Below are 12,974 nucleotides of genomic sequence, written 5' to 3'. Positions count from 1 at the left end.
ATCTGTGGAGCGGTGTGTTATTATTGTTGTGGTGTGTTATTGTTGTTGTGGTGTGTTATTATTATTGATATTTAGTATAAGATAATTTTATGAAGAGATGATTGGTTTGTGTTGCCCAGAGTTATGGTGGTATCCGTGGATCTGTGTATTATCATTGATATTTATTACAAGATAATTTTATTATGAGATGATTGTTTTGTGTTGCCTAAAGCTACACAGTATCCATGGAGTGGTGTGTTATTATTGTTGATATTTATTACAAGATAATTTTATCCAGAGATGATTGGTTTGTGTTGCCCAGAGTTATGGCGGTATCCGTGGAGCGGTGTGTTTCTCCCTTGTCGCCTTACTGGATGAGAAGGACTTCCCGATGAAGGACGTATTCGTGACATCCACATTGTTTGTTATCTTCTTTACTGTGTTTATCCAGGTCAGATTTTACATCATTTGATTTAGACTCTTAATCATGTGTTATACATGTACTTCAATTATAATAACGTATTAGACTCAATAAGTGCCCCCATCCCTATATATAGGCCCCATCGCCCTTTTTGAGGCCTCCTGTTGACTGACCTTGATTTAAATGCAGACTGAAAATATAAATTAACCAATGGTTTCTGTAGTCAATTCTCTTTACAAATTGATAAATGACTTAATTATTTTGTGCAATAACTATATGAAATGCTAAACCAAATTAAGTTCTATTGAGTGCCCCGTTTTTTTTAGCACCCCCTCGATATGGTAATTCAAATTTTATTGAAGTTAAAAGTATGCTTCATTATAATAAAACTTCAAAGTAGAGCTTGAAAACTAGCCTGAAACCATTTGACTTAAAATCAAGGTAAAGGAACATAAACCATGTTTCTCTTGAATGGCAAATATAATTATAAGTTGCATACAGTAAGTAAATCTGGGGTTTTCATTAAAAACTTTTTTTAAACATTCACATTATGATTTCTTTTAAAATAGAGAATTACGGTAAAATTAATATAATGTGTTTGACATTTTGGATATTGAAAAGCAAAATATATTAAGGTCTTATCCCCGTTAAATCTATAAGTGATCATTTGCATGCCTATAAATCACATCTTCGGTGCAGTGAGCAGATGACAACTAAGTTGATCTAGGTTGTGTATTCATATAACTATTGCTTTAATATTACTTTGATCATGGTATTATCTCATTTATTTCATGAGATTTGACATTAAAACAAAGAGTATAGGTTACACAAAAGTCATGTGGAGTTCTTTTTTACCTTTGCATGCAAAATATTGCTAGTTTATACAAAAAATTGATGTTTTCTAAAATCAAAAAAATTATTTATTGTATTATTGTTTTTTAAAATCGGGGAAAACTAAAGTAATTTATTATAAAGATGAGGACTATGTTAACAGGGTTCTACCATCAAGCCATTGGTCAGACTGCTACAGGTCAAACTTGCTACAAAGACAAAGGAAACGTCCATGTATGTTGAACTAACAGATCATGTAAGTATGGTTCGGTTATTCTGAAATAACACAGGTACCTGTTGATTATCATACTGAAATGTACATTAATTTTGATCTTTACTTTAAAAATTGTCCAAAGGACCTTGAGGACATAATTAGGTATCATGACACCTGGGTTTATACAAAATAATGTTCCAGAATAAAAATTGAAAAAAAAACCTGTAAATTAATCAGTAATCAATTATTTGATCTATTAGGTAAACTATCACTATGAAAGTGAATTGGAGATCTAATAAACAGCACATATTGATGATAAAGTAAGAAAGCAACACCTGTTTTTATATTACAAGTATTATTTTAATGATATTGGAATATGTGCATTTAACTTATATGTAAACTGATATTATGAAGGTTACTGATCACCTGATGGCAGGGATGGAAGATCTTATCGGAAAGGAAGGCAAAAACTCAATGAGGGTGAGTAGAGAATGGGCAAAAACTCAATGAGGGTGAGTAGATAGAGGTAAAAACCTCAATGTGGGTGAGTAGATAGAGGGCAAAACCTCAATGACGGTGAGTAGATAGAGGGCAAAAACTCAATGTGGGTGAGTAGATAGAGGGCAAAACCTCAATGACGGTGAGTAGATAGAGGGCAAAAACTCAATGAGGGTGAGTAGATAGAGGGCAAAAACTCAATGATTGTGAGTAGAAAGAGGACAAAAACTCAATGAGGGTGAGTAGATAGAGGGCAAAAACTCAATGAGGGTGAATAGAAAGAGTACAAAAACTCAATGAGGGTGAATAAATAGAGGGAAAAACTCAATGAGGGTGAGTAGAGAGAGGGCAAAAATTCAATGAGGGTGACTAGGGACAGGGCAAAAACTCAATGAGGGTGAATAGGGAGAGGGCAAAAACTCAATGAGGGTGAATAGATAGAGGGAAAAACTCAATGAGGGTGAGTAGAGAAAGGGCAAAAACTCAATGAGGGTGAATAGATAGAGGGAAAAACTCAATGAGGGTGAGTAGAGAGAGGGCAAAAATTCAATGAGGGTGACTAGGGACAGGGCAAAAACTCAATGAGGATAAATAGGGAGAGGGCAAAAACTCAATGAGGGTAAGAAGAGAGAGGGCAAAGCCCCAATGAAAGGGCAAACACCGCAAATGGTTGAGTAGAGGAAGAGCAATTTATTTTGTGTATTCAAAACTATGCGCAATGCTTTCTTTCATAGAAACTGCAATCAAAAAACTTACTTTATCCCAACCGCAACAACTGACTGACGTTACTTTTTTACTTTACTTTTGTCCGCAACCCCCAAATTATGCGTTATGCCAACCGCAACTTTGATGTTAATTTTAACGACACATTTTCAAAATCATATCTCAGAAGAAACAGGTTACACATTGAAAAAGACTTTCGAGGGATTGTTGATAAGGGTCTAAACTCTTCTTATAAACTGTTGATATTGATCTGCACTCGCTTTGTGAAGCAGCAGTACGTCATGAACTTGACAATTGGTGAAAAGTGGCCAAATTTGGCAATATTTACGAAGTGTTTGCAAAACTTGATGGTAAACAACAAGGCCACCGCTTCCCAAATTTGAATAATGCATTACTCCACCAAGTGAACACTTCAGATTTCCAGAAAAATTATCCTAGGAGAAAATAATACCTTTTGTATTATGACTTACCTCCAATCACGCCTTTTAACCGCAATCTCTGCGTTACCTCAACCGCAAACTCCAAAGTACAGTTGGACACGGTGGTCCTGTATTTTTAGATAGTTCTGAGATAGTGGTTATGTAATACATTACATAATTGTTCTTCAATGACATGTAAATGACTTATTGTTTGACAGGAGTGGTTCTATCATATGGATGAGAAGTATATCCGTCGATTTCTGTTACGTGACCACAATTTAAACGAGGAGCAGTATGAGATTCTCCAGTGTTATGAGAAACTCATGATGAAGTAGGTTCTCCATTTATTGGCATATAAGAATTTATGACAATTTGTAATTTCAGACAATGGTGTATTGTTGTATACATAAATCTGGATTATTTCCTTTCACTGATGCATTAGATAAAAAAACCTTTATAAAAAGCCGTTGAATTCAGATATATAGTTTCTTGTTTGTAATAGAATTGAAACTAAAATTGCCAGAGTACCCAACATTTTAGTAACTTCCAGCGTTGTGATAAATCTACAATGTATATGATAAAGAATTAAATACTTAAGTTTGTATGAGTATTGCTAAGGAACATTATAAAAACCTTCATATTTATGGTCCTAACAAACTTCCTGATACATCTATGCACACTGTAAAGTTGTACACTTGATGTATATATTTTGTATGGTTATTACTAGGGAACATTATAAGAACCTCCATCTGTGTGGAGCTAGCAAACTTCCAGAGGATGCCAGTAAACTGTAAGTACTTGTAAAATTCATACCTATATACAGAATAAAGTACATGATTGTATTATTGTAAATGTAGTTTGACTTTGTGGACAATTTAAACTTATAATGTGCAAAAACACATTTTATTTAACTGTAACAAATGTTCTTAAAATATTGTTTGTGTTCTGCATTTATGAAGTAACTGTGAAATCAAAACCTGACTTTAACTAATATACCAATTAATCTTGCTTTATCATATCTTTGAGGTTACTAGACATTTTTCTGTTATAAGCCTTCGTTATCTTTTATAAGATAATATTTGTTATGTTTTTGATAGGAGGAATATAGACAGCAGTGCCCTCATACAGCAGATTAAGAGTAGTACATCAGGAAAAGATAAAGACTTTGAGGACCATGATCATGATGACGAATCGCCAGCAGGTAATACACATATCTGCTAACTAGTTCGTGACATCACAGGAAAAGATAATGAAAGGGTAACATCTTGAACAAGTTTCATAAGAAATGGGGGATTGTCTTGCTTTGGAGTTTGCTTAAAAGAGGAATTTCATTAATGTTTGCATTGCATTCAAAAGAAAATAAATCTTCTGAAGAAATGAGTCTTTCTCATATCAGTCCAGAAATACCAGTTCAATATAAGTTATAGTAATCAATATTTTTTCTAGACAGACATTTTACCCATGTCAACACAGATTTAGGGAATAGGTACAAAAAGCATACTTGCTCATGATAGTACACATACTTATACATGATTCCTAAACTGTAAGTCAGAGAAAAAATGTGAATTGAACTGGGCTTTTACAGTACATGTACAAAATTCTGAATAACCTCGGAACACAATAGATTTGACATTGTGTGGTCTTTAAAATGCTATACTGCCACTCAATTTCAGATGTATCGAGAGTGACCTTTACTTTGGAAGAGACACCAAAGACACCTAATGAAGCCAAAAACTTCTTTGATAAACATAAACATATTCAGAGGCCAGTTAGCCATATGGTCAGTATAAAATTTCACTTAATTTTCAGATAATGAAATCAATTAATATTTCGTTCGTAAATTAAAAGTGTCAATCATTCATCTTAAAAATTAAAATCATTCCTGAAGTATGCATATGTCCTTTAAGTACAGGTTAGCATGAATGTTATGCCCAACCTGGTAGAGACATTGATTTTAGTTTGTCATTGAGTAGGTATAAATTGTCATAATTATCCCCCGCATTCTCCGAAACGGAGGATATGAATTTGGATTTGTCCGTCAGTCTGTCTGTCTGTAACACTTCGTTTCCGTGCAATAACTGTAACAAATGTAAACCGATTTTCTTCAAACTTGGTGACAAGGTTAAATGCCTTAAGGGCTTAACCAAGTTTGATTGCGACTGTTGATGGACCTTATTTATAAGAGTTATGGCCCTTTGAATTACTAAAAACGTCATTTTCTCCCGTTTCCATGCAATAAGTGTAACAAATGTAAATACTTTTTCTTCAAACTTAGTAACAAGGTTAAATGCCTTAATGACTGGGACAAGTTCCATCACGACTTTCAACGGACCTTATTTAGCAGTGTTATGGCCCTTTGCTTAAATAAAAAAAGTCAGTTTCTGCCACTTCCGTACAATAACTGTTATAAATATTAACCAATTTTTTTTCAAACTTGGTAGCAAGGTTTAATGCTTTAAGTGCCTTGCCAGGTTCGATCAACTTTTTCAGCGATGTTATTTATCAGAGTTATGGCCCTTTAATTTACTACAAAATTAATGTCATTTTTCTGCAGTTGATGTGTAATTATTAACAATTGTTAATTGATGAAAACAAATATTGTTAAACTTGGTAACAAAGTTAAATGCCTTAAGGGCTTAGCCGAATTCGATCGCCACTTTCGGCAGATCTTATTTAGCAGAGTTATTGCCCTTTGATTTATTTAAAAATGTCATTTTCTGCCATTTACCTGCAATAACTCTAATTAATATTAACCAATTTTCTTCAAACTTGGTAACAAGGTCAAATGCCTTAATGGCTTGGCCAAGTTCGATTGCCATGGCATGTATCGACCAAGGTTAAACCTAAGCTCAATAATGTTTACCTACAATATGTCCTGAAAGCCGGGGATGGAAATTCCACAAATTTGCTTGTTTTCTCTCATACATGAGGGTAATACTGGTTTACACCATGCAATGTACTCATGTCACCTAAGAAGAACTCAGAATGTACTACCTTGCTACCCATGCAGAGAGTAATAAATTGTTGATCAAACTAGTCAGTGGTTAAAGAGACATAAAAATTGGCTATAATGCCTTCCTTAGGCTACCACAGGTTGCATGATCATCCATGGTGTTTTGTGACTATATGAAGTTGTCATTATGAGATTTAGATTCTGATCAGAAGATAAATATATAAATATAACCTTTACAACTATTAATTTACAGAATATATATGGCTTCTCTTCTGGACTACAACCTCATGACCGACTTAGAAGGTACCGTCCACTGACAAGGATGAACTCTATCAGAGAACAGTGGAAGGACAAGCGCACCAGCAACCTGCAGCTTCAGCGCATGAGGACGATCAGAAAGATGCCGGAACGAGCAATGTCCTGGCATGAGGAAGACGCAGAGGAGGCACATCTACGGGAACATCACAAGCCTGCCCCTCGATTGCGAGCTATGACCATGAACACTGATGGGTCTGCTATCCCGATAAATCACAGGTTCCGAGATCCTGCAAACACGGTTATCGAGGTGGATGAGAATACAATATTTGAGGGAACAGAAGATGAACCACTGATGGAGGACCAGGATAACCGTGATACACAAAAGAGTGGTGCTGAGGGAGACAACTCTAGTTCTATTCCAAAAGTTGGGTCTGTGGATCGACATGGCCATTTGACACGACAAGGAGCTGTGACGTCTGAAGATATACCCCTAAAGCCAATTGGCGAGGTCAAACGTCATCGGTCATTAGACTGAACAAAATTATTAGGACTGCACTTTCTTTTTGTGTGGCCTTTATCACCATTCTGTCTATCTGATGTTCATACATTTGTACCATTTCATATTATGCCAACAAAGCTACAGTTGGTTTGATAAGTTTGACACATTCACTTCAAGTTACATCTGTCACTGTGTTTGTGACATGTTTTATATATTTGATGATGTTCTATTAGTGAATGGGTCATATTTTTTTTTGTTACTAGTATGCTAAGCTTTCCAGTTAGGCAGATGGGCACATGTGAGGAGACAGATGGGTAAGACGACAATATATCAAAATTTGATTAATTTGTTATGAATTCCCTGATAGTTGTTTATTGTGTTAAAGTTCTTGTTATCATCAGTAATCTGATTATAGTCTCTTTTTAATAATTCTGGCTACTAATCTCTTACTATGAATTTAATCACACCTTAACATATTTTTGTATGGTTCATTCATCTTTTATTTCATAATCACAGGTGCCCTGTAGCTTAAATAATTATTGCATACTGTATGTTATAAATAATTTAAATACACCCTCCAAGTACCAGAAGAAGCTGTGCTCTTTATTATATTTGATCGTGTCCCTGATGCCTTAAAGTGAGCTTTTAAATTGTTCTCTTTCTCTGTATCTATGTATACTCTATGCACCTGTGGCCATGCGTAAATAACCAACAGGGTTGTTGTTTCTGTTATATTAACAAAGTTTTACATTATTTGTAAGACCATCAGTAGTTATTTTTATTATATATATATATATCACTCATTGTTACTTATTATGTTATATATACTGTAGATAAACTATTACTAGGAATACTATTTTACATACATGCCATACGGAAGAATTCTTCAACAAATATTACTATATTTTCTAACGTTAAAATTTTAAATATTATTCATAATATAAAATGTGTGAAAAACAGTTCAATTGTTTCCACTAATCAATCAAATTTAAGAATGCTTTTTTAGGTCACCTGAGACGAAGTCTCAAGTGACCTATTCTAGTCACATTTTGTCCGACGTCGTGCGTCGTATGTCCGAAGACAATTTACATTTTCGACTTCTTCTCCCAAACTGCTGAAACATTTTCAATGAAATTTTGCTCAAACCTTCTAAGGCATAAGGCCAACCAATATTGTGAACTATATGGTCCCCATTCCCTAGGGGACTGTGGGAGGGGCCAAAAAGTGTAAAATTGACTAAAATTTCAAAATCATCTTCTCCACTCACAAATGTTGTAGAATCAAATACTTTTCATAGAGGAAAAGGTGTTAAGGTCCTTTACAAAAATGCAAATTATGTGACCCTGAGGTCTCGCTTTACTCCCTGGGGAGGGGTTAAGTTTAACATAGTTTATAAAGACAAAATAAATATTTGAGCATTGATTGGTCAGTTGAAACAGGAACACCGTCAAATGCTGTCAGAATTTTTGCCATAAAATTTTTATCCATTACTGACCCCAGGGGCCTTAGGAGCAAGGCCAAAGGGTGAAATAGGCTATGATTCAAAAATCTTCTGAAATTCTCGAAACGGTTAAATCAAATAATCTTAATAAATGGAATGGTCTAAAGAATTATATGACCCTAGGGTCTTGCGTTTCCCCCTTGGGAGGGATCAAGTTTACTATAGTTTATATAAGAAAAAACAAATTTATGACCCTAGGGTCTTGCGTTTCCCCTTGGGAGGGGTTAAGTTTACTATTAATAGTTTATACAAGAAAAACATATTTATGAGCATTATTTACTAAATTTTCATAGGAAATGAATAAAATGGTTAGAATTATCACCTGAGATAGCATTTTAACATCATATCCCTAATGGTCCTGGCCGACCCTAGGGGCAAATGGTTGGGGCCAAAAGGGGTCAAAATGACAAAATTTTCAAAAAGTCTTCTGAATTCACAGATTTGATGGAATCAAATACTTTTCAAAGATTTAGAAATTTAAATTTATAAAATCACTGGCTATCTTTAAGAGCCTGATGAGCCAATAGTGTTATGTCTTTGTTTCATTTGGTATCCAAACTCAGGTGACCTTTAAAACCCGTGGGCCCCTTGTTAGTTCTACTTTCTTGCTTTAAGCTGTTATTTTGTATTTCTAGATCTAAAGACAATCAAGTAACTACTAACCTCGTTGGTTAAGTATACGAATACAATGTAATGTAAAAACCTTTTTTTAATACTTGTTGTAATGACAATGTTTCCTTGTCAATAGAAGTGTATATTGCCGGTATGTGTTAAAAATGTGCCATATCAATAGGATCAGAGAGAATATCATATTGTGTACACAATATTACAAACAATATCCATTACGGAGATATTTATAAATTTAGAGCTGTTCTGATATTGATAAAGGCTGTCAAAAAGTATATTTTGAATATCATTTTGACAAGAATGTATGAACTTGAAATGAATATAACTTACACATTTACAATAGTGTCTTTTGCTTTCTATAATGTTTCTATAATGTTTAGTCCCATGAATAATCTACAATTGTTGTCTGTGGTTCCTCTACTAACTGTATACATTTACATGTACTAATTTTCTGTTGCGACCCTTGTACACTCTGTATTTATACTTGTTTATTTAGTGATCTCACTCCTGATTTACTCTAAAGATACTGTCCTATACAATGCAGTAAACATTTGGCGTGTCTCTATCCATTTTGATAGCTGTTATATAAAAATTATGTATTACATTCCTGTCTTTCTGGATGCAGAATTCCTACTTCGTGTTGTTTGGATTATACGTGTACTGTTTCAATCATTAATATCTCTGCTTAGAATTGTATATGTACTAAACTATGATCATGTTAATATGAAAAATAATTGATATCTAATATTTACTCTGTTTGTTGAATTTGTAGAGATACGTTTTTGTTATATATTTTTTAAATCTGTTATACAACACCTTTCATATTTCTGCTAGGTATCATCATAATGTGATATATGCATGTAATACACTATAGTTTATAGATTAGCAATGTGTACTTCTGCTTAACGTTCAGGACATGCATGAAGACAATTGAACGATAATTACATGCATAGTCACTATCTGAGTAAAATGACAAAGTAGGGTGTGCTCTTCTGAGTCTTTACACTTGTCTGTTATAACACAAATTTGATAGATTAAGATTGATTAAGATAGTCTAGGACATCAAGGAAAGAGTGTACACTTTTACATGAAAATCAACATAAAACATTTCAGTGTCCTCAAAATCATACGCAAACACTAAACTCAAAGCTTGACATTATATGTACATGTATATGGGGGATATGTAATTGCAATAGGACGTTAATTAATTCAAACCAGAACCAATCATATTAAAGGTGTATTGTTTACCTTGTTTACATAGATAATGTATATCAATTGTTACTGGTTTATGCAAAGACAGATAGTTGTATTGTTTTAACTTCAATTTTGTTCTTTTTTTGTATGGTTATACATACATATTATACATGTATATTATTTGTTATATATAGTATATTTGGTACCGATCTATGGAATTGCACCTTCATACAAAGTACATGAGAAGTGACTGGTGTTCTTCATTTTACAGATAAATACTGTTAGGGATGGAACAGGTATATATCTATTTATTAAATTATCGATGTGAATAAGTGATGGCAAATAAAGTAAATCATGTTCATTATAAAGAACACCTTTTTAGGATTTTTTTATTTTTTTTAGAGTGAAAAAAATTAAGTCCATTGACCTGTGACAAATGCATAACTAATGAAAATTACTCCCGTTCACCTTAAAACTGTAACCTTTGCAAACAAACTGTTTGCAAGACAATGAGGCGCTAATGTTTTAATTCTTTACTTGGAGATACAGTTTGCATTTAATTTTTATATTTAATTGTTAATGATTTGAAATTGAGATATTCCCACGTTAAAGGCTGACGTTGATAATTATGTTATACATTGCATTCTGTGTCTTACTCTTTTGACAATGTTACAGACGTTATTTAGCAATTGAACAAAATATGTCGGGTTTATTATTTTGTGGATTTGATGAAAGCTTATTAAGATGTACGGGGTTGTATTTTAGTATTCGATTCCTTAGATATAGCCTATCCTTACAAGTTTCAAATTTTGGAATTTGTTTTTAACAAAAACTGGACAAGTAAAACATGTTACCAAACTAAATGGCTTCGGCAATCAAATTGGCAGTTAACTAAATGAATTATTATTTCGATTTCTGATGAGTTAAATAGTCTCATGAGTCTCATAAACCTATATAGTTTCTACTACGTTACTATAACAGTATTATACTTCTACATTCCGGTGATGAACATTGTTTCTACATATTTTTTTTATTTCTACTTGAAACTTATGAAATGGGATCAAATTGCATTGTACCTTCATATAAGGTAGCCGTTATATCCGTTTGGCATATTATTTTTAACCAGATAATATCTATAATTACATTTGCCAATTACGGTTATTTTACGTAATGCATCTCGTTTAGCTACCTCAAGGTCCATGTACTTGTTATTCAAAGCCATTTTTATTTTGATAATGTTAGAAAAAGAGTTTAATTTCGTATAAATACATTTTTGCTAATAAATTTAGCTTGATCATACAACGTCATATAAATTGACATACATTTTACATCTTGATGAACAATGGTTTCATGTAGTGGGACTTACTTTCCATATCTTAAATCTAAATATTGTTTTCCAGAATGCATTTGTTTGTAACGAGAAATATTTCTTATTTCTATTTATTATATACTCTCTGTTTTGATGTGGAATGGAAATAAGAATGCATTACACATCCGAGCTATTTATAATCGCCAATAATAGTGTATACTGTAAAATGGTCAATTATTGAATGTATTGGTTGGAATCAAATTTTGTTAAACTGTACTTTACAATCGATGTATGTTAGGGTGATGACATTTACCTTTTGTGTGATCGTATCATCTTCTATTTCCCCGAAACAGAAGTGGGGAGTACACATATTTCTTGCTATATAGGCATGATTGGCTGGGTCCAATCAGTTCATCAAATACATTGATGTTGAAAAACACTTCAAAATGATATATTAAATCTAATTGTCATTTAAATATTATGAAGCGTAATAATCTGGTTGGATCTGATAATATGTCATGAAAACATGTGCTGTAAACGTATCTATTTTAGCGACATTAAATTCTAGCGCTTACGCTACTTTGGACATGTAAGCGTCAAGACGATTTCGCCAATTAGACAATCTACCCCAGGATTCAATGCAGCTACCACATCTTCCTCTGTCAATGGCGCACGTATACGTACTGGCCGTCTGTTCGTCTCGTATCACAGAATATTACGCCATGGCGATTGTTTAATATATTGCGCCCAGCTTACAAGTAAATCTGGTGTTTCCAAAAATTAATTCATCATTGTTTGGTTTAAACAATCATCAAATTATATTCTGCCGAAACTAGCAGTCGCGTACAGGTTAATGATACAAATAGAAACTTAAAATACGTATTAAAGCATGTACTATTAGTGCGTCCGAAATAAGTCAGCATCTTGAAGTAATATGGGCCACTTGCAGATGTGAAATGTGGCAACCGCAATGCACCTTGGGAGAGATTGGCAATCAGCATCATGGTTATATGAACGACATATAGAAATACCACTAGCGTAATCATTATTTTAGTACTGCATTTCTAGTACGAAAAGTGCTGAAATTAGGTTATCGCAAAAGTATGTACGTTGGCGATAATAGATAGCATTTATAATTACTTTTTAGCTCGCCTATTTGAAGAATAGGGGTAGCTAATGTTGTCACCCCGGCGTCGGCGTCGGCGTCAGCGTTGGCGTCCCATTTCACGTTAAAGTTTTTGAGCAAGTTTCTGTTTCGTCAATTGTTTAAGCTTAAGTCACCATAAATGTTTATGATTTTATTTTCCTAATGTGTATGGATGCTGAACGTGATAATACAACCAATTTTGGGCCCTTTAGTTTTTTTGGAGTCTGTTAATTTGTCATATTTCCATGTTAAAGTTTTTGAGCAAGTTTCTATTTTGTCAATTGTTTAAGCATAAGTCATCATAAATGTTTATGATTATATTTTCCTAATGTGTATGGATGCTGAACGTGATAATACAACCCATTTGGGGCCCTTATGGGGTTTTTGAGTCTGTTAATTTG

General features: G+C 33.6%; 1 protein-coding gene across 3 annotated transcripts in view; it reads left to right on the top strand.

The window, feature by feature from the left end:
• LOC138307575 (sodium/hydrogen exchanger 4-like) overlaps positions 1-10,501 on the top strand; it is a 43,922-nt gene extending 33,421 nt beyond the window's left edge. For all 3 annotated transcript variants that reach the window (XM_069248376.1, XM_069248374.1, XM_069248375.1), the window contains exons 16-23: positions 302-430; positions 1,395-1,487; positions 1,860-1,925; positions 3,304-3,416; positions 3,813-3,875; positions 4,183-4,286; positions 4,759-4,865; positions 6,292-10,501. In XM_069248376.1, coding sequence (XP_069104477.1) covers positions 302-430; positions 1,395-1,487; positions 1,860-1,925; positions 3,304-3,416; positions 3,813-3,875; positions 4,183-4,286; positions 4,759-4,865; positions 6,292-6,831 — 1,215 coding nt within the window. In that variant the 3' untranslated portion in view covers positions 6,832-10,501. The remainder of the gene's footprint in view (positions 1-301; positions 431-1,394; positions 1,488-1,859; positions 1,926-3,303; positions 3,417-3,812; positions 3,876-4,182; positions 4,287-4,758; positions 4,866-6,291) is intronic.
• The last annotated feature ends 2,473 nt before the right edge of the window (positions 10,502-12,974 follow it).

Source organism: Argopecten irradians, chromosome 14, assembly GCF_041381155.1.
Source record: "Argopecten irradians isolate NY chromosome 14, Ai_NY, whole genome shotgun sequence".
NCBI lineage: Eukaryota > Metazoa > Mollusca > Bivalvia > Pectinida > Pectinidae > Argopecten > Argopecten irradians.
Note: the sequence above shows the minus strand (reverse complement) of the source record. Positions and strands in the feature narration are given on the sequence as shown.